The sequence below is a fragment of the Montipora capricornis genome, chromosome 3 (assembly GCF_036669925.1).
Source record: "Montipora capricornis isolate CH-2021 chromosome 3, ASM3666992v2, whole genome shotgun sequence".
NCBI classification, from domain to species: Eukaryota; Metazoa; Cnidaria; class Anthozoa; order Scleractinia; family Acroporidae; genus Montipora; species Montipora capricornis.
This window is the reverse complement of record NC_090885.1, coordinates 35,135,502-35,163,237: the sequence shown is the minus strand read 5'-3', so window position 1 is coordinate 35,163,237 and position 27,736 is coordinate 35,135,502. Positions and strand designations below refer to the sequence as shown.

The 27,736-nt window shown below is 39.5% G+C and overlaps 2 protein-coding genes across 2 annotated transcripts in view; one reads left to right on the top strand and one right to left on the bottom strand.

Moving 5' to 3' along the window:
* Positions 1–27,736, bottom strand: part of LOC138040949 (cilia- and flagella-associated protein 46-like) — a 123,180-nt gene that overhangs the window by 61,934 nt on the left and 33,510 nt on the right. The window contains exons 11-17 of the mRNA XM_068886682.1: positions 16,592–16,704; positions 14,660–14,888; positions 13,439–13,689; positions 11,662–11,983; positions 10,307–10,449; positions 9,450–9,662; positions 8,220–8,463 (exon numbers count right to left, since the gene is read on the bottom strand). Coding sequence (XP_068742783.1) covers positions 8,220–8,463; positions 9,450–9,662; positions 10,307–10,449; positions 11,662–11,983; positions 13,439–13,689; positions 14,660–14,888; positions 16,592–16,704 — 1,515 coding nt within the window. The remainder of the gene's footprint in view (positions 1–8,219; positions 8,464–9,449; positions 9,663–10,306; positions 10,450–11,661; positions 11,984–13,438; positions 13,690–14,659; positions 14,889–16,591; positions 16,705–27,736) is intronic.
* On the top strand, positions 4,517–6,540 carry LOC138040961 (alpha-N-acetylgalactosamine-specific lectin-like). Its single transcript, XM_068886698.1, has 3 exons — positions 4,517–4,665; positions 5,649–5,693; positions 5,886–6,540. Exons 1-3 carry the CDS (start codon positions 4,608–4,610, stop codon positions 6,296–6,298), a joined length of 516 nt encoding a protein of 171 aa, XP_068742799.1. The 5' UTR covers positions 4,517–4,607; the 3' UTR covers positions 6,299–6,540.

Below are 27,736 nucleotides of genomic sequence, written 5' to 3'. Positions count from 1 at the left end.
GTCATTGAACCAATCACCATGACGGGAATCATCAATTGTTCCTCTTTGACTTTCTTTCGTTGACAGACTGTATTCACAGAGAGGAACATCACTATAGAGAATTTGTCTTTGTGGTCAGTAAATTTCCGCGTACAATGAGTTTACGTTCCCCAGCTCTTCTTCACGCGTTCGCGCCTATCTTTGAAAGTCCTTTTAATTCGTTGATCCTTGGTATCGTCTAGCTTAGTTTTCCTCAAAATTAAACGTTTCAGTGACATTTCCTACATAAGTATTGCAAGTATATACGTCACTGATTGTAGAAGGACTAAATACACTTTCTGTTCACCGAAAAGACAATTTTTTTGCAGTCAAACTGAAGTAGATAGCTCTCAGCCCCCTTCTCAGCGTTAGACAGTCTAACCGCGCTTTAGGCAAGTGTATCACGACTTATGCATGTACACCAAATCGTTGAAAGAGATTGTTTGCCAACACCAATATTTTCAAGCTTTCTTTTTCCCTCGAAACGTTCATGACAAGCGTCAATATTCTTTTACCGCCGCCTCAGCACATGTACACATGTACCGTCAACTCTTGCTATAGCGGACAGCCGGACACCCTCGGCACCGTTTCCGTAATAGCGAGACTAGACCGCAGTAGCGGGGTGCGATAAAAATGACCCAATTATTGGTTGATAAGTGTCAGGTACAGGGTGTACTGCTATGTTCTCTTTAGATTTCCAGTAGTAAACATTTACTTTGATTCATAATCATACAATATAAGTCAAAATACTGGTAACCGAGACTCCCGACATACAACAACTGTAACACGAACTGGCTTTTAATGTGAAAAGTCTTCATGTCTTCACTGTTCATGCAAGTAGTATATTTTAGGTACAATACTGGACGTTTCCTTAAATAATTAGGTTTGCAATAAAGAAGAAATCCGATTGATACAGTTTAGTTTGTGGTGAACTAACTATCCAGTGTACTTTAATTGCTGTGAGCATTCGGTCGCGGTATTCTCGCTGACTCTATCTACGTGGCTAAAAAACTCGTTTGCGTGTATGAACTAGCCACGCTGAAGAAAAAAAAGCGATATGTCGCCTGCGCACTCAAGGACTTCTCGGTAGCTATTCAGCTTACTGGATTTGGGATCCCTTAACCGTCGACTCTCGTGCTTAAGCGTGAACCGCCGGAAAACACTATAAAGCTGAGGCCATCATAGAAGAAAGCGAGCGAGTTGTTGGACTTTTACAAAATAATTAGGATAATTCGCGCACTCTCATTGGTCAATAGCAGTGGGAAACACGCCTGTGACATCACACGAATTTTGATTGGTTATGTATTGTCAGACGTTCGTTTTGATTGGCTGGTAGGAAATATGAGCGCGTATCAAGAAAATCTCTTTCAATCAAGAATTTTCCTTCATTTGTTTCCTTCACTTGTCGAATTATCTTTGAGAAATATTTTATAAAAGCAATAGAGGACTTTTTTCCGTGTTTCAATAGCCTCATCTAAACACTCGGGGAAGGTGGGAGAATTCTCTACAGTTATGCAAACCCTCCACTGCGTCTCGGGTTTGTATAACTGTCTCGAATTCTCCCAACTCCCCCTCGTGTTGGAAACACGGAAAACGTCCTGTATTGCTTAAACGAAAATTTGTGTATCCGGTTTCAAAAACGAGTTAATCATAGCGGAGAAGCTATCATTTGTGGAAAGAGAGTAAACGGGGAGCAGACATGGGTTTGCAAATTCCCGTTCTTCACAAGTTGTTTGGTGAACAGAAATAGGGTATTTAACAAGACTAAACTCATTATGAGCAATGGAAAGTCCTAGTGCGCCAAAGAAGGAGGACTATCAACCGAGATTACACGAAAGCACAAGTCTACTGCGAAAACCAACTTATAAGCTCTAAAATTAATTAATTGATTAAAGTAAATACAGTACAAAATGAGCGGAAGTGCTTTGAAAATCTGAACAGACACCTTTTAATGCATTCAGCTGTGTGTCATTTTCTGTGCACAAAAATGACAACAGCCGAACGCAAAGTTGTCATTGACGTGTAAGTTGTCCGCTTCGACGAGAGTAGAAGAAAATGATCGATAAAAATATCAGTTTGGGGAGCGGGAGCGGGAGTTGTTTCCATAAAGTTCTCTGTAGTTTCGGTCGAGGATTTAACTTTTGTCCATAATAGCGGAGAGAGTTGACTGTAATCTTTGTTTTTTGGTTACTTGTATGCGCTTTGCACTATATTAACTTTTCGCAATATGATCAAATCTAAGTGGAATTTACCAATACAGTATTATTAAACGAAGACAATACCTGGCTGGATACAATTTATTTCTTGCTGTTTCGTTGTTTTTGAACTCGATGAAAGAGCCGGGAAGTTCAGTCTGTGGTAAGAGCACTCGCGTCCTACCAATGTGGCCCGGGTTCGATTCCCAGACTTGGCGTCACATGTGAGTTGAGTTTGTTGGTTCTCAACTTTGCTCCAAGAGGTATTTCTCCTGATACCGCGGTTTTCTTCTCGTCAAAAGCCAACCTACCATTTGATACGAGTTTATTTGATTTTTCAGTCTTCAGTGCTAATTAGTACCTCCCGCGCTAAATACACTTGGCTTTAATAAAGGTCATCTTCATCATCATCTTCATAACATGAAAAACATCAGGTACCTTCTTCGGCATGGTCTAAGCAGGTCAACTTCAATGCTTTTATTTTAAGGATTTTCGCGCGGATTAAAATCTTCCCACACTAAAATTTGTTTCATTTCTCGCATGAACTTAGGTCATAAATTACTTATTCCAACTGAAAAAGGAAAAAATACTGGGGGGTCAACGATTTTGTTTCGGAAAAAGAAAGGCAAGGGAAAGATGCCTTAACTTTCGATAGATGGGTCATCATAACGAGATGTTGCCAATGACGCAATGAGAGATTCTGACTCACATACCGGTAATTTACGGCAAACGGTAATATGAGGCTATGAAAGATGCGTTACGCCGAAAATAAAAAAAAGGAATTTGTTCAGTTGATTTTAGGGCATTTCTTGCCTGTTACGCTCAGATAACGAGCTGAAGTGCGGTGTATGAATTGGGCCTAATAAAACTGACTTTCGTGCGGCTTTCACCGTCACTCTGTTTGCCGTTTCACAAACCCTTGCCTATATTCGAAGGATATAGATCTCCCTATTAACTTAACATTTGCGAGATGTTTCTACTCAGTCGAAAAGCACACATTCGCCGTCGATTTTGATTATGCAGAAGTTGAATTTCTTCATCGCGTAACGCAATGCTTTGATTGAAATGTAACTGAAAGTCTGCTTCGAAATAACGAACTGCTAAACGGGAGCCGTCTCAATGCCCGACAGCCAGTTAAGTTTTCAAATCACTAATTAACCAGTATGTTTTAAGTACCCATTTCAAAAAGGCGCTTATAAACAGTATCAAAAAACAGGAACCCATCTTAGAACAGTTACCTAACAGTAATTGTAATGAGTGGCTCTGTTTCAAACTCAAAAATGTTATCTTATTCGTCAACTCAGAGTTGAGTCTAACTTGATATTGCCACGAAAGGGTCCAGGTCTAAACTGAAAGAAAAGGTTAGTCCAGACTTCTCACTTTTCTACCTTTGAAATTTTTACTTGCCTGCTAAGCTTGGTAATTCCAAAAGTAGATAGAAGCCAGACTTTTTATAGAAATTTCTGACACCCTCGGTGTTTAAAGCAATCTGGTTGGTTCGCTATCTCTGAAGAGTGAATAATCCGTGATCCAAACAAAAGCCGAATGACAGCGTTTCTGTATTCTTAAAATACAAGAAAATGCTAGTCTACAAGATGTAAGGGATGGCTACAAGATTTATCCTGAGTTTGTCAAAGGTAAGAGAAGAAGCCAGCGTTTTGTAGTTTGTTTGTTCAGATTAATCATAGCCAAGAGAAAAACAATCTTCACAATATAATAATTATGATTTTGATCAAAAGTCTAGGGGGTCTCGCTGAAATCGAGAAAATTACAAATAAACAATTACACAAATGTTTCAAAAAGTTCTTCACGGCTGCAAGGAAACGCGGCGGCTTTTGCAACACAGCGTGCTTTGAATCGCTTGCACGACGTTTGCTTCGTATGAATCGAAATGTCTGTCAAATTGGCCCCTCATGTCCGGCTTTCTTCGGTGCTAAAACAACTATTCTTTCCAGTCTAGATGAATAGGAGCAGAATATGGACTTTTATTTCAAAGAATACTTGTTCATTTTATAAAGCTAGACTGTACCGATTCGGGGTGTGAAGAGGAATAATGGAATAAGAATAACGGAAATTTTGTGGGGCCGAATAATGGATTAACGAAGATTTTCGAGCAGGAATAATGGAATAATGAACACTGATTATTCTTCTTCACCCCCCGGATCTTATAAATTCCCTCAGTGGTGGAAGTAAAAACATTTTCTTATTGACAATAATACCACTTCCTCAGTTCTCGAAATGTTTACATCTACCTTTTGTTCTTGTTTTAACTCGTTTTCTGAGACTCCGTACGATGTTATCAGCACTCTCCGCCGAGACTTGGTTATTCCTTAGCAGCCTTTGCCGAACATACAAGTTTCCTGAGACCAGCGACACCTAATACAGCAGTCGAAAATGAAAGCATTGTCCATTCTTCTTCTTCTTCTTGCTGTCGTTACATCACGTATAGCAGGTACAGTTTTCATCAATATACTTCGCTGACTTATCATTGGCGATCTACTAACGCGGTTAAAGTGTTTCGTAAAAGAAACTTGAAATTTAACTGGGAATTTAGAAGTAAACCTCTTTGTTTTATGCGCGAAGAACTCACTCAGTCTGCAATTTTCATTTCTCCCGGTTCCTGACTCGGAGGTGGCATCCACAGTACCATTGCCCAAAATACGTAAAGTGTCTCAAATTGCTCTGATTTACGAAGAAAGGGGCGCCAAAGGAATAATTTCTATGAAAATCTGTTCTCACAGACTGACTCAACCATGATTTTCCAATAATGAACTTTATTTGTTTTAGTGTCAAGTGAAGTAAGCGATGAGACACTAATTGGGGACAAACTTCAAATCAACACATCAAATCATGCGAGGATTAAAAACTAGCCCAAACCATCCCCACAACTTCTTTCAGTGTAATTCTAAGTTTGAATCCAATATTTTTAATCCAATGATTTTTAAAACTGGTTGAGATGTCTGGCTCGCATGCGTCGAACTTTAGCCGGGGTCTTCGTACATTGCAAATTTTGATTTTCAACAATAAATTTTAATAGGAAACAAAACCAGCTGCTAAATTCGGAGACAGAGATTTTCTGCTGTCCTTAAGTTTTTTGATACTTCGATTTTTAACCTAAGTATCAACTGAAGAGAAACTCTCAGAATGATTTAAAAATACACTCAGGCAAATACACTCTCTAACAGATGTGTAAAGAAGGCGTCATTGGGCACTGAAATACGCAATTTTTTTTCCGTCGGGTGCCTTTCATTTTTCAACAAAGGTTTCTGGAATATGTTTTAGTTAACCAACAGAGCTATTGAGACCGCACAGGGTTAAATTAATTTCCATTATTTTCTAGCTTCATATTAAATCCTAGTTATAGGACAATTTAAGCTGCATTTCAAGTCCTAATCGCTACGGCATTGTTTTCTTGTATTGTGCCTTTTTCCACAGCTCTTGACGATGCGAAACTGGTGGAAATGTATAAACAAACATTTGGTAAGGCATTTTATGTACTAGTGCTAACATGTGACAAATATATTCACCGATAAATTCATGTAAAAATTCACACCTTTTTTCCTCTCTCCGATGTTTCCTTCTCGTTAAAGGAAGAAGGTAAGAAATTTGGAATTCTGCAGCGTTGTTGGGCTAACCTATTTTTTTCTTTAAACATATCATTAAACTTCTCAGGTGCACAATGTCCTAGTGGCTGGGAAAGGTTTGGAAGATACTGTTATCTTGTGAGTGGATCTATCCTGTCATGGGACCAAGCAAGATCATACTGCAGAACACGAGGCGGAGAATTGGTCAAAATCAACAGCGCAGAAGAGAACGAGTTCGTACTGAACCTGACCCAACAGCGTCAGCCATCGTTGACACTGGTTTGGATCAACCTCAAATGGGACTCGAGCGCCAATCAATTCCTGTGGAACGATCACTCCGTTCCAGTCTACACGAACTGGGCTTCAAATGAGCCAAATGGAAAGGCCAATGAACCGTGTGCACACATTTACAGTTCAGTTGGACAGGTAGCAGGGTTTTGGAATGACCGCCCCTGTAGCAGACTAGCAAACACTGGGCTTGCATGTAAGAGACTTCCTTAGGTGAAAAGTCTGTCAGTCATGATCAAAGCCGAAATACATGCATGAAGCGCAAATTGAAACTATAATTTATACAAGATTTAACATGGGATTGTAGAAGTTTATAGGAAACTTAAACTGTTGTTAACTGAAACAATGATCTGAAAGGTAAAACCAAAGGCTTGACAATAAAGCATTGATCGTGCAAACTCGCGTGATTGTATTCTAAATTGTGATTAAATAAAGCAAGAGGCTTGACCGGTTAATCTTGAGCCTTAATGTTTTCTCGATGGTTAGTACTCGTTCACGCAGTTGACAAGGAACGAAAAACGAAAAATGAAATAAAATCTGCTTCCATTTTTGAGTGAAGAAAATAGAATACTCACAGATGTGAGCGTGCCGAACCCTAGCTTACTCGTCCCAAATGGCAATAATGACAAATGTAACTTAGCAAGCTCCTGAGAAAATTCCAACTTAGTGAGGATTTCATAAAATAATGGTACACGACATAAAGACGTAAAAGTGCTGAGAGCTAACCGTTACTTTTATGAGAGCATGGACCCAAATACCTGAAGGAGAGCGCTGTCCTGTCACTTCATCCAATACATGACACGGCGGTCCTCGATGCATGTTCCTTAGTGATGGCATTCCTCGCCTCATTTTTCTCGAGCTCTGGAGGCTACTCCGCCAACATACATGTGCTTGATACACTAAGGTTGGGTTCTACTACATTGTGTAATTGAGTTCTGACCTTGCTTGAGAGACACGGTACACCAACTTGACTTTTGGAATTCGATTTCAAACAAATAGAACGTTTCAAAAACAAGCAATACAATAGCAAAGCATTGCAGAATTGTTTGAACGATCATACTTCGGGATCGAATGCGACGCAGGCAAAAAAACAAAAAGAACAGACCGTAGTCAACAATCAGTACCACTTCTTAATAGTTTTTACTGAATTTTCAGTGGTCAGTGGCAAAAGTTCTCTTTCACCTACTAAAACAGAACAGCCAATTGGAATGCATAATATTTCAGGCAAGAAGAGCTCGTTTAAGGTGGCTCAAACCAGTTTCAACACTTGAAAGAAACGTTCTTATTAGAAGGATTGACACTACAACACTGTATCAATTAACAGCAATACTATGGAACCATATCAAACACCAATTATTGCTGAAAAAGATTCAGTCATTTTTGTGATGCAAAAAGTTACCGTGGCAACAGGAAAGTCCAACAAAAACACCCCATATTTTGGCTTTAGCGGCTCATATCTTAAAAACGAACTCGATGACCCACATTTTTTATTTATGAAATGTAATCAGAATGAAACTTTCCGCAAAGTTTAAAAAAGTTCTGTGGAGCGGATTCAGAGCCACCTTAAATAATTTAAAATTTAAGGTAGTTCTGAATCCGCTCCACAGAATTTTTTTAAACTTTACAGAGTTTCATCTTTGCCTGCTGATCACGTTTGTGCAACAAAAAATGGATTCACCGAATTCGTTTTTCAGATATGAGCAACTAAAGCCAAAATATAGGGTGTTTTTGCAAGGCTTTCATGTTGCCATGGTAACTTATTACGTCACAAAAATGACTGCATCTTGTTCAGCAGCAACTGACGTTTCACATGTTTTTATAACATTGCTGTTACGTGATAAAGTGTTGTAGAGTCAATCCTTCAAATAGCAAGGTCTCTTGAAAGTGTTGAAACTGCTTTGAGCCACCTTAACTCATTGGGCTTGTATGTGAGAGGCAAGCTCCTACTCATGGGCTCCTGGCCATGCGACAACTCGAAACCAGTTACACGCGACCAAATGTCCTGTCACTCCCTCCATCACCCCTTCCCTCCCTCTCTCAGTCAATACCGCACCTACTCAGTCACTAATCAACACAAACGCACACGGATCAGTTTTACTGCTGCTGTCATACCATAGTTGGTCTTAAAACGTACCTCCAGTGCCTGTTTCAAATCAGGTGTGGCTTCAGGGTCTACTGTTACTGTATGTAGGGACCCTTTCGATGGCCCGCCGCCCTTTGTTCCTTTACCACTCTGACGCCCTTTTGGTTTCTCTGTCTTTTCACTCTTATCTTTGCTGGGCGTGACTGGTGCAGTGGGTGGAGGTAGTGCTGGAATCCATGGCTGCATAAAGCCTTGGGCAATTGCGTTACACATTTGGCACAGTAAAACTGTTTCCCTGTTGAAAAAAAAAGACGGCCTGGTTTTTCAAAATGACGCCGGATAACGCTCTCTAGTTACCAGATAAGCGCTTTTTAACAACTCCGTCGCTAAGTGGAGGTTGGGGTCCCAGTAACATCCACGTGCTTTCACTGTCGGTAGCCACCTCTTAGATGGAGACTGCTCCCATGGCTGGGAAATCACGACAACCTAACCGTAAGCCTCCATGCAACACTCGTGAAATTGACATGACAGTGACAAAAAAGTGCAAGGAAGGGGGAACAACCGCTAAAAACGCTCCACAAACACGCTTTTTCTGCCACATAACCACAACGCTACGGTTATGCCCGAGAGCACTTAAGCGGAGAAATCACGACGCATGCACCGACCTGAAAAAGCCGCTGACCACAACTGGCACATGAGTTCTACTACTGTTAACTCCTTTAAATGAAAATTAAATCCAATTGATTATCCAGTGATTTATCCAGTACCGTTATCCACCCTTTCAACAACTAAAACTAGGTTGATAATTGGAGAACAAGAGTTAATCAACCGAAACTAAACTGATTATTTGTTGGTAAATTCCGACAGGGGTGACAATGCAAAACAGTCATAGATTTTCCAAATACTCCGATCTACCAAACGAAATTGCACTTACTATTACAGTAATGTGACTGCCCTCAAAAAGGACTTGAAACCAGGACATATTTTCAAATTGAAAGGGAAATTTCTAGTTGTTTCGCACCAACCAAAATGAAGGCACCACAATTTGCAAAAAAGTCTTTCAGAATCCAACAACTCTTGGTTATCAAAAAATATAAGAACACACAGAAGAATACGGAGCATGGAATTGACCAATCACAGTAGGCGAAGTCCTATCACGAGGCATTCGCCAAGCACATCCGTGCAAAAGTTCTTCATCATCAACGCTTATTTTTTGTGAAACTAACGCCAATTTTTCAGTCTGTTTATCTCACATTCAAAGCTTTGTGATGGGTGGCTTACCCTGCATGTCCTGTACTCTTGACAGCCTCTAGCACTGGTGAGTAGATAGGAATAACCTCCTTATGTCTTCCTTGTGACAGCAGGTGTGTGGTGTAGTTCCACAAATACACAGCTGCATTGCATACCAGCCATGGCTCTTTTAGTTCAACTCCAATCTCTGCTGCACGATGAAAACTGTGAATTACTTCATTTGATAGAGACGAAATCCATTCACTGGAAAAAGGAAAGAACTGAATAACTTTTTGGATGACAAACATGGACAGAAGAACAAGCTTATATTTTGAAGTTTCACAATACGTTATTTCTAACGAACGAAGAGCATAAATCACCTTTCTTACTTTAACAACTTGAAAGCATGATTTCCTCATTCTATTTCTTAAAGTTCTTTGACGACAATAGGCAGAGCAGTAAAACCTAAGTACCTAAAGTAATGGGGAAATTCAAACTCATTCCCGTTTCAGTACCGTTTATACTCTTTAAACAGCAGAGTCAAATATCAACTTTAATCGGTCTAGACACACATTTTTCAAAGGAAAGGATCCGCACGGTAGATAATAAGGAGATGACTTTGGACGCTTCTAGCACTTAAAAGATTTGCGACAAGACTTGAGGTTTAACTTCAGTGATAGATACATCATTTCACTCAACTGAAAAAATTATAGCAGTTGCAAGTATTCGGAGGGTGCGTATGGAGGAACTTTGTGTCGAATTTTGGGTCTTTCTAGCACTTCGCCTCCAAAAATAATACCGCACTTGTAAGCAAATTACTTTTATTATAATTAATTTGTAAATAAACACTAAGTAAGTAAACAAATAAACAAGTAAATGAATGAATACGATTTACAACTATTCCTTACCAATAGGAAACCCACTCTGGTATCTCATCAAAATTGACCATATGATCCCCATATCGCTTTGGTCTAAGCTTGATAGTATCCTCAGGTGGGACAGGTTTGTCACCAAGTTGCACACCCTCTGTTCTCAGCAAATGAACAAGTGCCTATCGAACAGTACACAATACTAGCAAAATCCGTTACTCTGACAACGTACAATCACAAATTAACATCTAAAGATAAATTTTCAGTTTCAGTTTCAGGTTCCCCTGCCCTGGCGTTAGTTACGATTTCTGGTCAACATTCAATAACTTTTGTCTCATAACACTTTTATCGCATTCAAATTGTTTCTGCGTTATTCCTTACACAATTTCAAGGCAGTAAATCTTGGGCAAAAAGATGAGGCAAAATATGTTTATCGATTTCAGGTGAGTAACAAACAGAAAATTTGGAAAGGTTAACCCAACGTTTTCAAGTTCGCCTACAACTCTTTCGCCACCAGTGTTACACAATCTAAATGGGTAATACCCATATAATCTAAATTTAGATCAGTGGGTGCAAGCCATCTCAGATGATCATCCGAGTCATCCAACCATGCATGCACCGTATTTAGGTCTAAGCACCCATTTTGAATAGTGCTGATAAACTGTGTTTAAGTCTAAACGCCCATTCTAAGTAAGCTCCTATCTTAAATCGATTAGCTTTCAATATTGGTAATGGGTCTCTATTTAAATATTATAAAACTTCGCCTTCATTCAGCAGCGTGCTTCGATGCTTTGGTGGTTATCGATGATTCCTTACGCGTGCTAACGGACTAGGTACAACCTTTTTGTCATCCATGTCCGTCGATCATCTTAAACAAAACATTTCCCTTTTTTCCCTTTTTTTTTCCTGACGAGAAAATTTCTAAGTATAGGGTAAACTTCATGTAGTTGAAGTGAAAGAGGAAACGCATATTTAATGAGTTGCTTGGATGACTCGGATGATCATCTGAGATGGCTTGCACCCACTGATCTAAATTTAGATTATATGGGTATTACCCACTTAGATTGTGTAACAAGGGTGCTTTCGCAGCCATTCAGTCGTCATCACTTTGTGCCTGCCATCAAATGAACAGCGTCCTTTGGTTTCTCGGTCTTTTTTTTCAAATAGTATACGAAATGGCACACTTGGTAATAAAAAGACTCTGGTTGTCATGAAAGAACTTCAAATCGTTCTTCCGAGCTACTGCTGTTATCGTAACTGACAAATTTGGCATTCTTTATTCGAGAGCACGGAGTAATAATTCCAAGCACTACAAAGTCAACGCCACGCTGATTTCAAGAAACACTGCAAAATTCTAAAACTTCACTTTCAGCTTTATACTCCTCTATTCTTACCTCAGCAAAAATAAATCGCACTTCTGCTAAAGTCCTTAGCAGATCCTGTTCAACACTAAAAGCTGTCATTCCCTGAGGGTATAAGAGCTTCATTCCCGTAACATCCAATTTACTGCTGCTTTCACCAAATAGTGGCGTCTTCATGCCAGTCACGTCTTCCTTGTCCATGGCACTATCCGCAGGCTTTTCTGATGTGTTTCTAACATTCTTCTTAGACCAGCGACTGTCATCATAAAGGAGACAAAACCTGGCAGCAACGCGAGCAACATCCCACACCTGCTGTTTGCGAGCTGTCTTGGCCAGATCGGCCCAAATACGAACCCTAGAAAATTAGTTTAAAGTAGACAGAAAGATTAGACCGGTGCAATATAATCTAATGTACTACAGTAAAAGCCCGTATAAAATAACCTATGTTTTTCAGCTTCAGGCTGGTGTCGTTCTTATATATTGGGTACTTAGTAAAAAATCAACCTCAAGCTGTTCTTAACACGTTCTTAAATTCTGTCAGAATATTATACACTGTATCGCACACATGACACTGCTTTATTAATTGACTTCATCCTCTCAAATGATGTTTCACATGTTTTCATAACATTGCTGTTACGTGATAAAGTGTTGTAGAGTCAATCCTTCAAATAGCAAGGTCTCTTGAAAGTGTTGAAACTGCTTTGAGCCACCTTAACTCATTGGGCTTGTATGTATCATTCATTACAAGGGAGGTGCTGGCACAGATAAATATAACCAACCCAGCAACATAAAAATTACCCACTATTCCCTTAGATATAAGAACCAGTTGAGTTGGTTCTTATGTATGCGGTGTTCTTTTTACCAAATGTCAGCCTAGAGTTTCTCAACCAACTTGTTCTTTTATGCGGGTTTTTACTGTATTGCATTAAATTAACTTTTAATAGCACTGAACCCGTTGTCAGTACAACCATTGTGCTTTTATTCATAATCAAAAGAAGAACAAACGACAACTGCTATTTCAAACAAGAACGCAATATCTCAAGTTACCCTCTGCCTCTGTGATGAGACTAAAAGTAGAGTAAATAAAATACAGCGACTAAATTCATTTTGATTACTTGGGGTTTACATTGCGATGTTTCGACTGCTATAAGTGCTAATTTGAGGCGATCAGGGGCCATCTATTTATGAAGTTATGCTTTGCCATTTAGAGCGGTTTTCAATTGAGTGTCGAAAGTAATTAGCGAATTGCATTGGCTTTGCATTACTTCACTCAGTGATTGGTTTAAAGTTTTGGCGCCATTTTTTCAACCAATCAGAAGTGAAACCAAAACAAATCGTGGCTCGCGCATGCACATTTTTCCGCGCTTTGTGTCAGCTACGTGTAATTACTTCGAGTTTTGATTGGTTTACTGGATTGTCTCCGTCCTTTTTGATTGGCCAAAGTAATTACTTTGGTTTTGGTTTTGCGACACTCGATTAAAACTCGCTCTAGCTATACCACACAATTGAAGCCGGGTTATGTTGTTTCACTCTTACTCTCATAGTGTAGTCCCATTATGTCGCATTCTTTTAGAAGTTTCCTCTACAGTCTCCTGTACCGGCCCTTTTGCAGGTCATTCTAGCTTTTTGCAGAGCTTGAAAATTTGTGGATTTAATTGTCAGGGCCTGTACATGCATGGTAACCTATTACCTAGCTTCACAGGTTAAGTCAGCAAACTAACTGCAAGACTTCCACGATGCCACACTAGTAATTTACACTGTATGCATGAGCTTCCTAGCCAAGCTACAGTGCGTGTACTTGTCCTGATACCTTTCTCGGTCATTTTCATTCCCCAGCCTCTTCAAATGGCCTGCAGCCTTGCTAACTCCTTTCTCAAACTGTTTTGCTCTGCCAGCCAGCATGCCTAAAGCAGTTGGTGGTCCTTTAGTGGTGGATGGGTCCTTTGTGCTGCTTTCACCATCTAGAACAAGCATGAATGCATCAGGGGATAGAGCTTCTCCTGCCTTCACCAATGAAGCTCTCTTCATGCGCACTGTACTAGCATCATCACTCGCTCTTGCCTGACACACAAAGAAAAAGATCCCTGATCAGAAAAACAATTGTCAAAAAGTGATCGAATGATTTTTCTAGAAAAGAATGCAAAGACTTAAGGCTTCTTATTTGATGACTTGCTCATCTTCTGTTGTTCAACAAAATACTTGAAAACGCACAATGTTGTTTTATGAAAAGTCCCTTGCATGCTTGTATAGCTAAGCTCAGGTGCTCCGCCAGTTGGGGAGACAGCAAGTCAAATTAAAGCAGAATGACCGAAATAATATTGGGAATTACTCAAGAAAAACATCAGTGGAAGGCAAGTCCTTTTGACCCTGTGCCAACTCTCTCCCTTTTCGCACAGGTGTATTGCATCAAATACCACAAAACAATGTGCATTTACACAAATGAGGCGCATGACATTGTCAAGCCTGAAGAGCAATCGTACACTGTCTAGAAGAACATAGATAAGCTACGGTGGCTTGAGGCTTGGTTAGCACTAACCGTTGGTTAAGAGATATCAAAACCTGTAGGTTTCCGTGGTATTTAATGCTGGTTAGTGCTAAACATGCTTTGAGCAACCCTTGGCCGGCCTCCCAAGAGTTCTTTTAACTCAATGGTAGAGCCTTGGAGCTGTGTTATGGATCCTGTCTGAAACTTTGTCTTTGCCTATTGCCAACCAACTTAAGCTATCACGTCACCCCAATATTTAATCCACTGAAATCAAAAAACCTAAAATTCAACACTCCACACTTTTTCTTGCTACACACCATTCGTGAACATTAGGAAATAAATTCCCCACCGTAATAGTTTATCTCTGTCGGCATGTGGATGAAATGGCTGAATCATCTGGAAGGGGTACTGAGTAAATGAGACAACATAAAAAACTACAGCCAGAAGTCGGGATTTTTGCCATGTGCAGGAACCTTCACTAAAATTTAAACTTTGCCATTAAGTGAGTTTATAATGCTAAAATCGTTGACACAGTCTTATCTATACCTGTTCAATTATCATAGCGGCCAAGTCCTCTGGTCTCTCAGGAGTCTTGTACAACGTTGCCCTCAACTGGAGTCTAGTTAGAGCAGTTTGTAGTCTGTCATAGTATATTCCAGAGTCATCCAACTCTAGCGCCTTTCTCAGATGAGTGACAGCATATTCCAGTTGATCTTCTGCTTCTTCACACTTGGCGAGCTCTGCATGCATTTGGCAGCGCAACAAAACTAACAGACTGAAAACATTAGAGCGGTGTTTAACTGAGTGACCGAAAAAAGAAAGGTAATACATGTAGTTTGACTTACAATCACATAAAAAAGCATGAATCAACCAAAGCAATTCAGTATAATTTGCTTAAAGCAAGGTAAAATGATCATGTAACAATCGGTTTGGATTTTGCATCTTTTCAGTTGAGAACAAGTCACAACTTTTGTAAGCATCCAAATTCAATTATTAAAATTGAATTCCAAATACAGAACATTGAGGTTAACAATGTAGATTATAAACGAAAGACATGTATATTATTTAAAGGATGCACATGCCGACCCAACTGACAAACGACGATAATTAAGATTTTTTCAATTAATCACCTTCTTTTCAACTTTGGGTAAAAAATTTAGAAAAACGTTATGCTACATGTCAAACTGTCTATAAACGAGGAGGGCCCAATTCAGCCACAATGGCAACAGATCACAACATTACTAGTGACTTTTTAAGACTATAATCCTTTGCTTTCCCCAAATTCCAGTCCCTGAGTCAGTGACTTATCAATGGCATTTCTAGGTCATGTAATGCATGACTTAAAACGCAGCTATACTTGCGTTAAGCTCACATGCCCCGGATCTCACAACCTTGTTTCGACTTCTTTCCTTTCAGTGTCGCTTAAGTCGGTTTAAATACCCTTCGACCGTCGGCTTCTTGGGAGAATACCCTCTAGAGGGTTAAGGAATTACCGACGTTAAATAAAGTTACTGGTTTGTGAGGGAGGAGGGGTGAAAAGGGTCTTTCACAAACCGCAACACCGTACTAAAAAATCGTTCAAAAATCGATAAACCGCTTTGATTTTGCTAAATATTATGGGAAAAACCACAAACTGCAACAGATATAATAAAACCCAGAAACTGTTGTTTTTGGATATGTCCGGAAATGCCTCCAATTAGATGCATGCGGATTTAAATAATTAAAAGTGGCACAAAGTGTCCTCTTGATCTTGTCCCCAACTTGAACATCACGCGTGTCTCAGAATACAAACAAAGTGTCCCCCAAATGCTGCTCTTCAAAAGAAAATAAACAGCTGCATTTATCCTAAGCTAAAAGCAACTCTAACCTTTACCCTTTCCTTATTGTTGGAAATAGGTAGCAAATGCTTTGACTTAGAGGGGTTTTCAAATGAGTGTCGTAAAACCAAAACCAAAGTAATTACTTTGGCCAATCAAAAAGGACGGAGACAATCCAGTAAACCAATCAAAACTCGAAGTAATTACACGTAGCCGACACAAAGCGCGAGAAAATGTGCACGCGCGAGCCAAGATTGGTTTTGGTTTCACTTCTGATTGGTTGAAAAAATGGCGCCAAAACTTTAAACCAATCACTGAGTGAAGTAATGCAAAGCCAATGCAATTCGCTAATTACTTTCGACACTCAATTGAAAACCGCTCTAAAGGGGAATTCATGTTGGGTCTCAAAATTGGATGTGCATCTAATAAGGGTCATTTCTGGACATAAGTGGAGAAGAGAAAACAAAATTCTAAAATATGAGATATTAAATAAATAAGCCAACGAAAAGACAAAAATAATAATGGAGAATCTGTGCAATGAACCATGATACAAAAAGTCCAATTCTTTAAATGTGGGCCTTCAACCACAATTAAAAAACTCTTTTATGTCTTTCAAGTGCTACTGATTGCTCCTTGCCTACAATGAATGTTAATTCATTACCTGTCAACGTCTTCTAAGGCTTGTGCAGCAAGGGTGAGTGGTTTACGGACATGGTGTCTCAAGTTCGCTTGTAAAAGTGGCAAAGAAAGATTCCACATGGTAACACATCCTGCCTGAAACGTGGTATAATTATAAAGTTAGTCATATGTTATATATCAGTACACAAACAAGAATTTGACAAAGAAAGAAAAAATGTGACCTTTATTTGTTCCCAAAAAGCATAAATAAAGATGATATAGAGGCTAGTCTAGTGAAATATGTTCATAGGAAAAAAGAATTTAGAGAAGATGGTTGGAGGGATATTATTATCAAATTCACAAGTTGTCTATGAGCGCAACCACCAGCATACGAGAAGAATGGACCCTTTTCTTCTCACGCTTCCCCGACAAAATATTTTCTTGATACTTCAAAAGTGAGCCTGCTCGCACACTAGTTTATGTTTAAAGATTGCAAAGGAAGGTGACATTAGATTAGGAAACTCGGGCAAACATAGAAGTTTAAAGGGTGCACTAAACTAATCGTATAGCTTGTTTTGAAGAATTACCAATACTTAGGCTTTTGTGAAGTAGGATCATTTCCCCAAAAGATTATGCCATAAATTAGGAGAAAGGATTAATTTAGAAAGAACGACTCAATACTACAACGATTGTGGCATAAAGGCATACTCTCTAAATTGCATGTGATTTCCCATTTACTGGTAGAAATACCCATTTATTTATAACTAATACGTTTTTTTTTTCTTGAGGCATTATTTAGGTGCGTTTGATTGACCGTATTCCGGAATAGGAATACACGGAATAGAAGTTAGAAATCCTTCGTTATTACGGAGATTCACATTAAAATTGCCATACAGTCACCTGCTAACATACTATTTTATACATATCTTTATTATCCTTGTTGCTTCAAAACGCCAGACAAACCGTTTTAAATCATCATTCCACGAATTCTTATTCCGGAAATAGGGTCAATTGAACGTACCCTTAATATTAAGGATGAATTTAGAAAACACGACTCAATACTACAATAATAATTGTAGCATTAAGGCATAATCTCTAAATTCATTACTCACTTTCTTCGAAATGGAATTTTCACATGATTTTCTATTTACTGTTAGATATGTGTGTCTGTGTAAATACCCATTAATTTAATACTTTTTTTTTCTGGAGGCATTATTTACTATTAATTTCCAAAATAGAATCGAAAATATTATTTATATTTTCAACGTGGGGGATGAAATATGACAAATTAGATTAGAAAGAATAGAACACATGATTTACAGGCTAGTCTCAGAAGTGAACTTATGACATAGCAAAAAAAATTAAGATGTTTGGAGGGATAACATTAAAAAAATCTAAAGGTTAGACTAAGCCTGTGAGTGCAACCACCAGCATGTAAGAAGAATAGGGCCCTTCTCTTTTCAGGCTGCACCGCCAAAATAGTGTCTTGATATTACAAAAGTGAGCCTGCTCACACACTAGTTTATGTTTAAAGATGGCAAAGGAAGGTGGAATTAGATCAGGAAACTATCACAATTACACTTGATGATACTACACCAATAGAGCCTACTAATCTTACGAAACTCCTGGGTATAATTATTGATGATAAACTGAATTTTACAAAACATGTTAAATAAATTGCGATCAAAGCAGGGAGACTTGTAGGTGTTATGATGCGCCTAAGAAATCTCATTCCAGAGAAAGTTAAACTTCAGCTATATCGGACAGCAATTTTACTACATTTAACTTTCATGTACTTCTCTGTTGAATGGCATTTCATTAAAGCTTCTGATACACGTAAGATAGAGAGGATCCAAGAAAGGGCTCTTGGGGCTATCTACCGTAACATTAAACAAGGTTTTAAGTTACGAGCAACTGCTGGCTGCCGTTAGTCTACCAACATTGTTCAACCGAAGACTCCAGGGCCCGGTTGTTCAAAAGCTGATTAACTTAATCCAGGATTAGTGTAAACTTTTGTTTCATGTTTTCAACTTTTTGGTGAAAGTTTCTTTCGTTTACTTTTGTTTTTCAAGATTGACTTCTTCTAATGTAAAGTTTTGCCAAATATCAGCGTTGAAAAGCATTTAGAAGAAGATAAATAAACTCCTTGGTTAATTTTTAATCTGGGATTGCGTTAATCGGCTTTAGAACAACCGGGCCCAGGATATAGCCATTTTAATGTTCAAAGTTAAATTACGCCCACTATATGTTACCAATCTTTTTAAAAAACAACAAAGCAACACTAATCTGAGAAACGCAGACTTTATCTTACCAAGATTTAACACAGTGACTTAATGGCAAACATTCAGTGACGTACTTGGGTCCACGATTGAGCCAGGATACCCAATCACGTTAAATCAGTTGGTTTCAAAACTTACAAAAATTACATTAGAAACAAGGATTTAAGTATTTTAATTGATGACGGCAGTGGGTGCAAATGTTATGTGTGTTCAACTTGACTATTTTTAGCTATTATTCTTAGTTTTAATCAATTCAGTCTGTAGTTTTATTCTGATGGATAGGCTTTTTATCTTGTAAACAGCTATTACTTTAACACATAGTCTTGATGATTGTAACTTGTTTTAGGTATCCCCAATTACCAGCAATACTAAACCCTTGATGACAATCAAGGCTGTTGCCTAACAGGAGCCCGGTAACCTGGGGCTCCCAAAGAATAGCTCTGGGCTCCTTAATTTTTCACAGCAACACCTTTGACTTCATATGTTGGGCTCCTAAGTTCTCAGCGTTTAGCTCTGAGGGCCCCTTTAAAATTTTCTTAGGCAGCAGCCTTGCACATAAATAAAGTTATTAATTCAATACTTAGCATTGTGCAAAGTGGGGTCATTTCCCTAAATGATTATGCCATAATAGGAGAAAGGATGAATTTAGAAAGAACGCCTCAACACTAACATCAATTGTAGCATTAGGCATACCTTCTAAATTCATTTCTCATTTTCTTTGAAATGTGATTTACATACTTTCCAAAATAGAATCAAATAATAATATCTGCAATTTCTTCAAGGAGGATGAAATATGACAAAATTAGATTAGAAAGCACAAATACAAATGATCTAGAGGCCAGTCCAGTCAACTTTGTTCATAGGAAAAAGGAATTTAGAGAAAATGTTGGAAGAATATTATTATAAAATTTATTGGTAGCCTGTGAGCACAGCCGCCAGCATGTGAGAAGAATGGGGCTCAATTTTTCTCACGAGCTGGCAGCTCCACCGCCAAAATACTCTCTTGACACTACAAAAGTGTGCCTACTGACACAGGCTAATTTATGCTTAAAGATTGCAATGGAAAGTGACAAGATCAGGAAACTGGTGCAAACCTAGACGTTTAAAGGGTGGACTTGGGTATGAATTGGGTAACAAGAAACTATACACTTGTCTAATGCTTTGAAGAATTCCCACTACTTAGGATTATGAGAGTTGGGATCATTTACTCAAATGATCATGCCATAAATAAGGAGAAAGGATGAATTTAGAAAGAACGCCTTAATTATACAATAAATGTTGCATTAAGGCATACTCTCTGAATTCATTACTCATTTTCTTCCGAGATTATTGATACAAATGTAATTTACAGGTAGATGTGCATATGCCTATTAAAGTGCCCAAGAAGTAAAATAAATATTTTGCTCATTTTAAAGACCTTTGAAAATGATGAAGAATGGTGTTTTCGGTATTGGAATATCTTCTCTCGTTTTTGAGATAAGCAAGTTTTTGTTCAAAATTGATGACGTCATAACTGTACACATGCCTGTAATAAATTCTAAAATTGAGAATGTCTCCGAAAATATTGCATGCGTGTTGTTCAAACTGACACCCATTAACATTTTGCCATGGCAACTGTCTCGTTGCTAGTCCTGTAATGAAACGCATGTGCTGCCCATAACACTTTACATCTCTGTATAAGCTTACCGAGAGTTAACATGTCTCATTACGACAATAAACAACAAAATGAATCCTGCGTTAAATAGGCCCAGCAGCAAAAATGGTTGCCATGGCAACAGCATAGAGGGTATCATTATGTGCCTTACTTGACGTAGATTACCTCTGCCAAGTTTGTACAACACCCATCCAATATTTTCGGAGATATTCTCCATTTTGTGATTTATTGCAGTCATGTGTACATTTTTTGACATCATCAATTTTTGAACAAAAACTTGAATATCTCTGGAACGAGAAAAGATATTCCAAAACAGAAAACACCATTCTTCATCATTTTGAAACGTCTTTAAAGAGAGCGAAATATATTTTTTACTTCGTAGGCACTTTAAATACCCATTTACTTAAAACACTTTTGTTCTTGAGTCATGATATTTTACTGTTAATTTCCAAAATGAGATCATATAATACTGCCATCTTTGAAGTGTGACGAATTTTGCGCGAATTTTACTGTCCGGTTATGTGTCACTTTTACCCAATAAAACGTAGGTGGTATTTCTTGAAATTGACAACATCTATCTCCCGTGAGTTTTCAAAGACACGATATTTGGATTTTGATATACTTTACCAAAATGACGAAGGTGAGCATGTCGTGTTGAATGGCAATCCCTCGTGCCTCAGAATTGCCGTTTCTTCTTCAAAACGTATCAAAGGAATTTGATATCTCTTGATTAAAGCTACAATTGTTTGAAGGATCGTCACCCAGAGTGAAAACCAAACCCGCTACAGATCGTCCCAACCCGGCTTATCTGAAAAGTTACTTTCTTTGCAACTTGGATAATGATGAGCAAGATTCTAGAAAGACTGAAGAAAAGACTAATTCATGCGATGAAGAAATCCCACTTGAAAGGTACATCATTACTGAGAAGCGAAGAAAGATTAGAACAGAAGAGATACGTGATTCAGCGGTTACGAGAAAAAACACATAAACCGAACTGAAACTACAGCTGAAGCTAGAAAGATCGAGGAGGAAATATTTCTCCGTCTAGGGTATTCGGCCAACACTCTCTTCCGTGTTTCAAGGAGCATTTGAAATCTTGATCTAAAGCGACTCCTGGACAGTAATTAACCTCCTTCCAAACTTGTTAACTTTGAAGTTTTTTGTCTTCATAAATGTTATTAGGGCTGTGGTACACTGGCACTAGTACATCCGGGAACGTATAGTGGTGGGAAAGGAGAATAATAAAGGAGGATTTGATGGCAAACTTTGCGTGGGAGTTAACCCATTAAAACACTACATTGGCGACGAGGACGAGACAAAATGTCAGAGAGGGCTTTACAGCCGCTTGATCTATCGGGATCATCATCTCAAGCCGCCCAGAAATGGTGAAAGTGGAAACAGGCATTCCATTATTACGCCGCGAAAGAAAACTTCACAACTTCTGCACTTCGCAGGCATGGAAGTCCAGGATATTTTTGAAGATATCACAGACCCTAACCCAGAAGGCAACCAACATCCATATGCTGTGTGCATTAGGAAACTAGATCATCATTTCCGTGCTGAAGAAAATATACCTTTCGAGCGACGCGAAGGAGAGCCGTGGATAAATGTCTGGTTCGTCTTTGTCAGCAGGCTCGACATTGCAAATTTTGGCACTTCCTTAGACCATAATTTGAGGGACCGGTTGATCGAAAAGCTAACCGACATGGAGCTGAAGATAAAATTGTTGGAAACGAAAAATGTCACTTAAATGAAGTTTTGGAGAAACCAAGAGCGTCAGAAGCGGCTCGTTAGCAAATAACATTCATGAACTGTGGAGCAAATGTCAACGCGTGCGCAAAAGGGCACAAAGAACGGAAGACCAAGCCGGGAAGTTGTGTTACAGTTGTGGAAAGAAGGGGTATTTTCTCTCGTATTGCCTGGCAAAAGGAAGGAAATGCAATAAGTGTTCAAGATGCAGTCATTTTGCAGTCTGTTGCAAAGGCATTGAATAATCGCTCTTCACCAGAAAACGGTAAAGAGAGCCACCTGAAGAGAGCCAGTGACAGAAGAAGAAGTGTTGACAAATCACGTGGGAGTATATTCAGAGGAAGTTAGCTTTGTTATGTCTCATGAAAGCAATGAAACATTTGCATTTGTTGTATCAGAGCAAACAGAGGAGGAGGTTTTCATGGTGTCAAGGACAAGTGAGCCAACGATGGATGTGAGTATTGATGGTATTGTTACAGAAGTGTTGATTGTTCAGGGTCGCTGAACAATTTGATTGGCGAAGATTTCCAAAAGTTAACAGAGTCAGGTTTTAAGGGCAAGATTGAACATCGTTCCAAGGAATTGTTTACTTATGGAGGGAAGAGGGTTGATGTGATTGGCCAATTTAAGGTGGATATTTCTACTGGGAATTCTCCTGTGTCTACCTATTTTATCCTTGTTAAGTATGGACGGTGCATTCTGGGAAATGCAACAGCAACAGCATTGGGAGTCCTCCATGTTGGACCAAATGCAGTCCCAGCTATAGATTTGCAATGTTCTTCAAGATGACATTGCCGGTGAACTCAAAGCAAAGTATCCTAAAGTATTTGAAGGAGTTGGAGATTAAGCTAAAAGATTTCAAGTTGAAGTAACATGTCGATTCAAATGTACCTCCTGTGGCCCAAACGTTGAGAAGTCCCATTTGCACTTTGCGACAAAGTAACTGCCAAAATAAAGGAACTGTTAAAGGAGGACATTATAGAGGTATTTGAAGGCCCTACCAACGTGGGTAAGTCCAGTCGCTGTAGCACCAAAGCCCAAAGGCGACATGCGCTGTGCCAACGAGGCAATTGTTTAGGAAAGGCTAACCGTCCCTACAGTTGATGAAGTGCTTGAAGAATTAAATGGTAGTACTGTGTTCTTAAAATTAGACGTTCGCTGGGGTTTTCATCACAAATAGAGTTGCATGAAGATTCAAGGAACATAACCCCCTTCATTACCCACGAACACCTGTTCAGGTATAAGAGGTTGAGTTTTGGGGTGAATGCGGCACCTGAGAAATGTCAGAAACGTTATCTGGAAAGCAATTGCAGGTGTGGAAGGAGCATTCCAGATGATTTGATTGTCCATGGGAAAACAGCCTCAGGACACGACCAAAATCTACACAAACTATTAGCCAAGCTACAAGACCCTGAGATGTGAGAGGTGCACCTTCAGAATGAGCAAAGTGGTTTTCATGAGAATTTTGCTCTGCAAACATGGCATAGGTTCCACGAAAGAAACGTTCAATCAGTGAAAGAGGCAAACTGCCCTACATCGTCGTCGGAATTAAGTTAGAAGTTTCCTAGTCTTGGTTGGCTTCAGCTCCAGGTTTATTCCAGACTTTGAAACTATAGCTGAACCCGCTGTGAAAGCACTTACCCCAGAAACGGGGCCAAGTTTGAGTGGAAAGAGACACCAAAGAAAGCATTTAAGCAGCTAAAAGAGGAATTAGTAGAGGCAGCCATGCTGGCCTACTTTGACAAGACTGCGCACACGACGGTCATAGCAGATGCAAGCCCAGTAGGACTTTGTGCTGTGACTTTGTGCTATCCTAGTGCAGGAAGTTGGGGGACAGAGTCGTGCTGTATGTTACGCCAGTAGAAGCCTCAGTGACACTGAACGTCGGTATAGTGAAACCGAAAAAGACGCTTTGTTACTTGTGCGGAAAGATTTAATTTGTACCTGAATGGTTTACCTGAGTTTGATTTAGTGACTGATCATCAACCACTCAAAACCATTAGCCCGAATTGAGCGTGACAAGTACAAAGTGTATTACATTCCCATCAGAGAAAACATTGCTGAAGCACTATCTCGGCTTACCAAGATACCAGCATCGCAAGGAGTACGTGCGCAACGTAAGGCTTCGAGCGGTAACGGTAGCCTAGAGAATAGAGGAAATTGAGGAAGCCTGGAGTGCGGCATGGTGCGAAATAAGTTAACTTTTGTTGGTCAAGTCGTGCTGCGGGGAACAAGAATTGTCATCCCGAGAACTCTCCGTCAGAGAGTCCTTAATTTAGCTCATGAAGGTCATCAGGGAATTGTTAGTCTAGTGGCCCGGAATAGACCAGCAAGCTAAGCAGCGTTTTAGAGAATGCTTTGCATGTCAAATGGTTACCAAACATGTCCCGCCCCTACCAATTAGACCCACAAGACTACCAGAATCACTATGAAATGCTTGGTCCTTTGCCTGGAGGAGAATATTTGTTAGTGGCCGTAGCTTATTTTTCTAGATGATGGAGGTAGATGTCATTCGTTTTACAACAAGTGCCACAATCATCAAGTGTCTAGACAATCATTTTGCTTGGTATGGGGTACCGGTTGGTCTGAGAAGTGACAATGGCCCTAACCTCTTTTCTGAGGAGATAAAGAAATGCTTAGAAAAAATGGGCATTGTCCACCACCACACTACCAAGGGCCAAGGGCCAAGGGCTAATGGGGAGGTTGAGCGAGAAAGTCGATCTCTTCTAAAGGCTATATGAGTTTCCAAGCTGAAGAAAAGAACTGGCGTGCTGAGCTCAACAAGTTCTTATTTGCTTACTGATCGACCAACTACACTACCATGCACTGGAGTCAGGCCAGCGGAACTGTTTTTCAACAGGAAGTTGAGAACCAAGCTACCGGAGCTCAAGGAAGTTGATGAAAAACAGAATACCATGGTGTACCAACAAGTGAGAGACCAAGACGCGGCGAAGAAACTGCTAGCCAAAGATTATGCCGACTAAAAAAATTGTGCTAAAGACAGAAATGTGAATGTAGGTGACACTGTGTTGCTGGAAAGGAAAAAGGAGAACAAGTTATCCCCATCTTATGAAAGCGAGCCATATAAAGTTACAGGTCGTTATGGTTACCAGGTTGTCCAGCAGTCCCCTCAGAAAGCGCAATACCAACGAAATTTGCAACACGTTTAAGCCCCCGGATATTACTGACATTGAAGGTAATTCAAAACCAGAATCAGGATCACTTGATGAAACTCCATCTCCGGAACGTGTGGATCACCTGCAAACACGCCGCGTAGTTCTGGACGAATTAGATAGCCTCCTAGAAAACTGGCATGTTTGATTACCAGAATCATGACTTTTATTGAGATTGATGTATTAAGCGAAATAGACCATATTCGTATTCTCAGTATTGGACTGGAACTAGCTTGCAATGGAGGCTAATGCGGGGGAATCTTTTCAAATGCAAATACATTTTAATTTATCCCCCCGCATTAGCCTCCATTGCGAGCTAGTTCCAGTCCAATACTGAGAATACGAATACGGTCTATTGCGGAGCTTTTTATTCTCAATCGCTGTTTTCAGACATTGAACCTTTAAATGAACTTTGGTCTAGGTCAGTGCGTAAGTTATTTACAAAGATTCGCCGTTCATGTTACAAAAAAAAGAAAAGCAAAAGAGTTTGTAGTCGGAGAAAAGGAGGGATCGTGGTCTACTGACACTCGTACATCCGGGCAGCTATCGTGGCGGGAAAGGAGAATTTGATGTCGAACTTAGTTAACCCATTAAAACACTACAAGGGCGGTCAAGCAAAACCCAAACGCCCTCACGAAAAACCTGAAAACTTTGAGAGCACGCGCGAACAAAACATGCTAGTATGCCGCCAAAAACGTTGACGGACAAACCGCTAACGTTTGAAAAGTAAAACTTCACACAAAATCCGTCATGCTTCAAGTACAGACGCAAATGGTAATATCTGCAATGTCTTCATGGAGATGAACTATGACAAAATTAGATTCGAGAGCATATTGATACAAATGGTCTAGAGGCTAGGCTAGCGAACTTAAGTTTGTTCATGGGAAAAAAAATTCAGAGAGGATGGTTAGAAAGTTTATGAGTAGCCTGTGAGCGCAGCAAACACCATGTGAGAAGAATGGGGCACCATTCTTCTCAAGCATTCCGCCACAAAAATACTCTCTCGATACTCCAAAAGTGAGCCTGCTCACAAGCTAGTTTGATGATGATGATGATAATGATGATAGTTTATGCTTAAAGATTGCAATGGAATTGATCAAACCTAGATCAAACCTAGAGAGTTAAAGAGTCACCCGGACTGCCACGTGCATTGGGCTTTGACAAACTATGTGCACAGCTTGTTTTTAAAAATTACCAATACTTAGGCTTTGCGACCTGGGATCATTTCCCAAAAAATAGGAGAAAGAATGAATTTAAAATTTAATTGTAGCATTAAGGCATACTCTCTTTAAATTCATAACTCATTTTCTGTGCAGTGTGATTTACATGTGATTTCCTATTTACCGGTAGATGTGCATCTGTTTAAATTCGCATTTATTTAATACATTTTTCCTTGAGGCATTATTTAATACTAAGGATAAATTTAGAAAACATGCCTCAATTCTACACCAATTGTGGTATTAAGGCATGCTCTCTTTAATACGTTACTCATTTTCTTCGCAATGTAATTTGCACGTGATTTTCTCTTTACTGGTAGATGTGTTTCTCACTCTGTGTAAATACCCATTTATTTAATACATTTGTTTCTTGAGGCATTATTTTCTATTAGTTTCCAAAATAGGATAAAATAATATTATCTACAATTTCTTCATGGAGGATGAAATATGACAAAACTACCCTAGATTAAGTCTCTGTTACGAGCCTAGAAAGGCACATCAGGCCGGCGCTTATCTCCGGTTTCTATAGCATGAAGCGACTAGGAGTATGCTAGTCCATCGCAGTGTTACCCCCAGCATTTTCGCTGGGAACCAATAAATACACTTGGGTGGAGAGAGGCACCGTGAGAGTAAAAAAAAGGTGTCATGCCCAAGAACACAACACAATGTCCCTGGCCAGGACCCGAACCCGGACCACTCGAACCGGAGTCGAGCACTCTAGCCATGAGGCCACCGTACCTACCGCAAAACTAGAGTACAAAGCATGATACATGTGATCTAGAGGCTAGTCTACTCAACTTTGCTCATAGGAAAAAAGAATTTAGAGAAGATGGTTGGAAGGATGTTATTATAAAATTTATGTCAGTAGCCGTTAATTGAGCGCAGCCACCAGCATGTGAGCAGAATGGGCCCCCATTCTTCTCATGTGCTGACGGCTCTGCCACCAAAATACCCTCTCGATACTGCAAAAGTGAGTCTATTCATAGGCTAACTTATGCTTAGAGATTACAATGGAAGGTGACAAGATCAGGAAACTTGCGCAAACCTAGACGTTTAAAGGGTAGATTTGCATGTGCATTGGGTTACAAGAAACTATACATGTAGCTAATGGTTTGA

Excerpts from the sequence above, each read along its gene's own strand:
- LOC138040961 (XM_068886698.1), top strand. The coding sequence starts at position 4,608 with ATGAAAGCATTGTCCATTCTTCTTCTTCTTCTTGCTGTCGTTACATCA. Across the intron at positions 4,666-5,648 it reads CGTTACATCACGTATAGCAG|CTCTTGACGATGCGAAACTG; the intron begins GTACAGTTTTCA and ends CTTTTTCCACAG. Across the intron at positions 5,694-5,885 it reads AATGTATAAACAAACATTTG|GTGCACAATGTCCTAGTGGC; the intron begins GTAAGGCATTTT and ends TAAACTTCTCAG.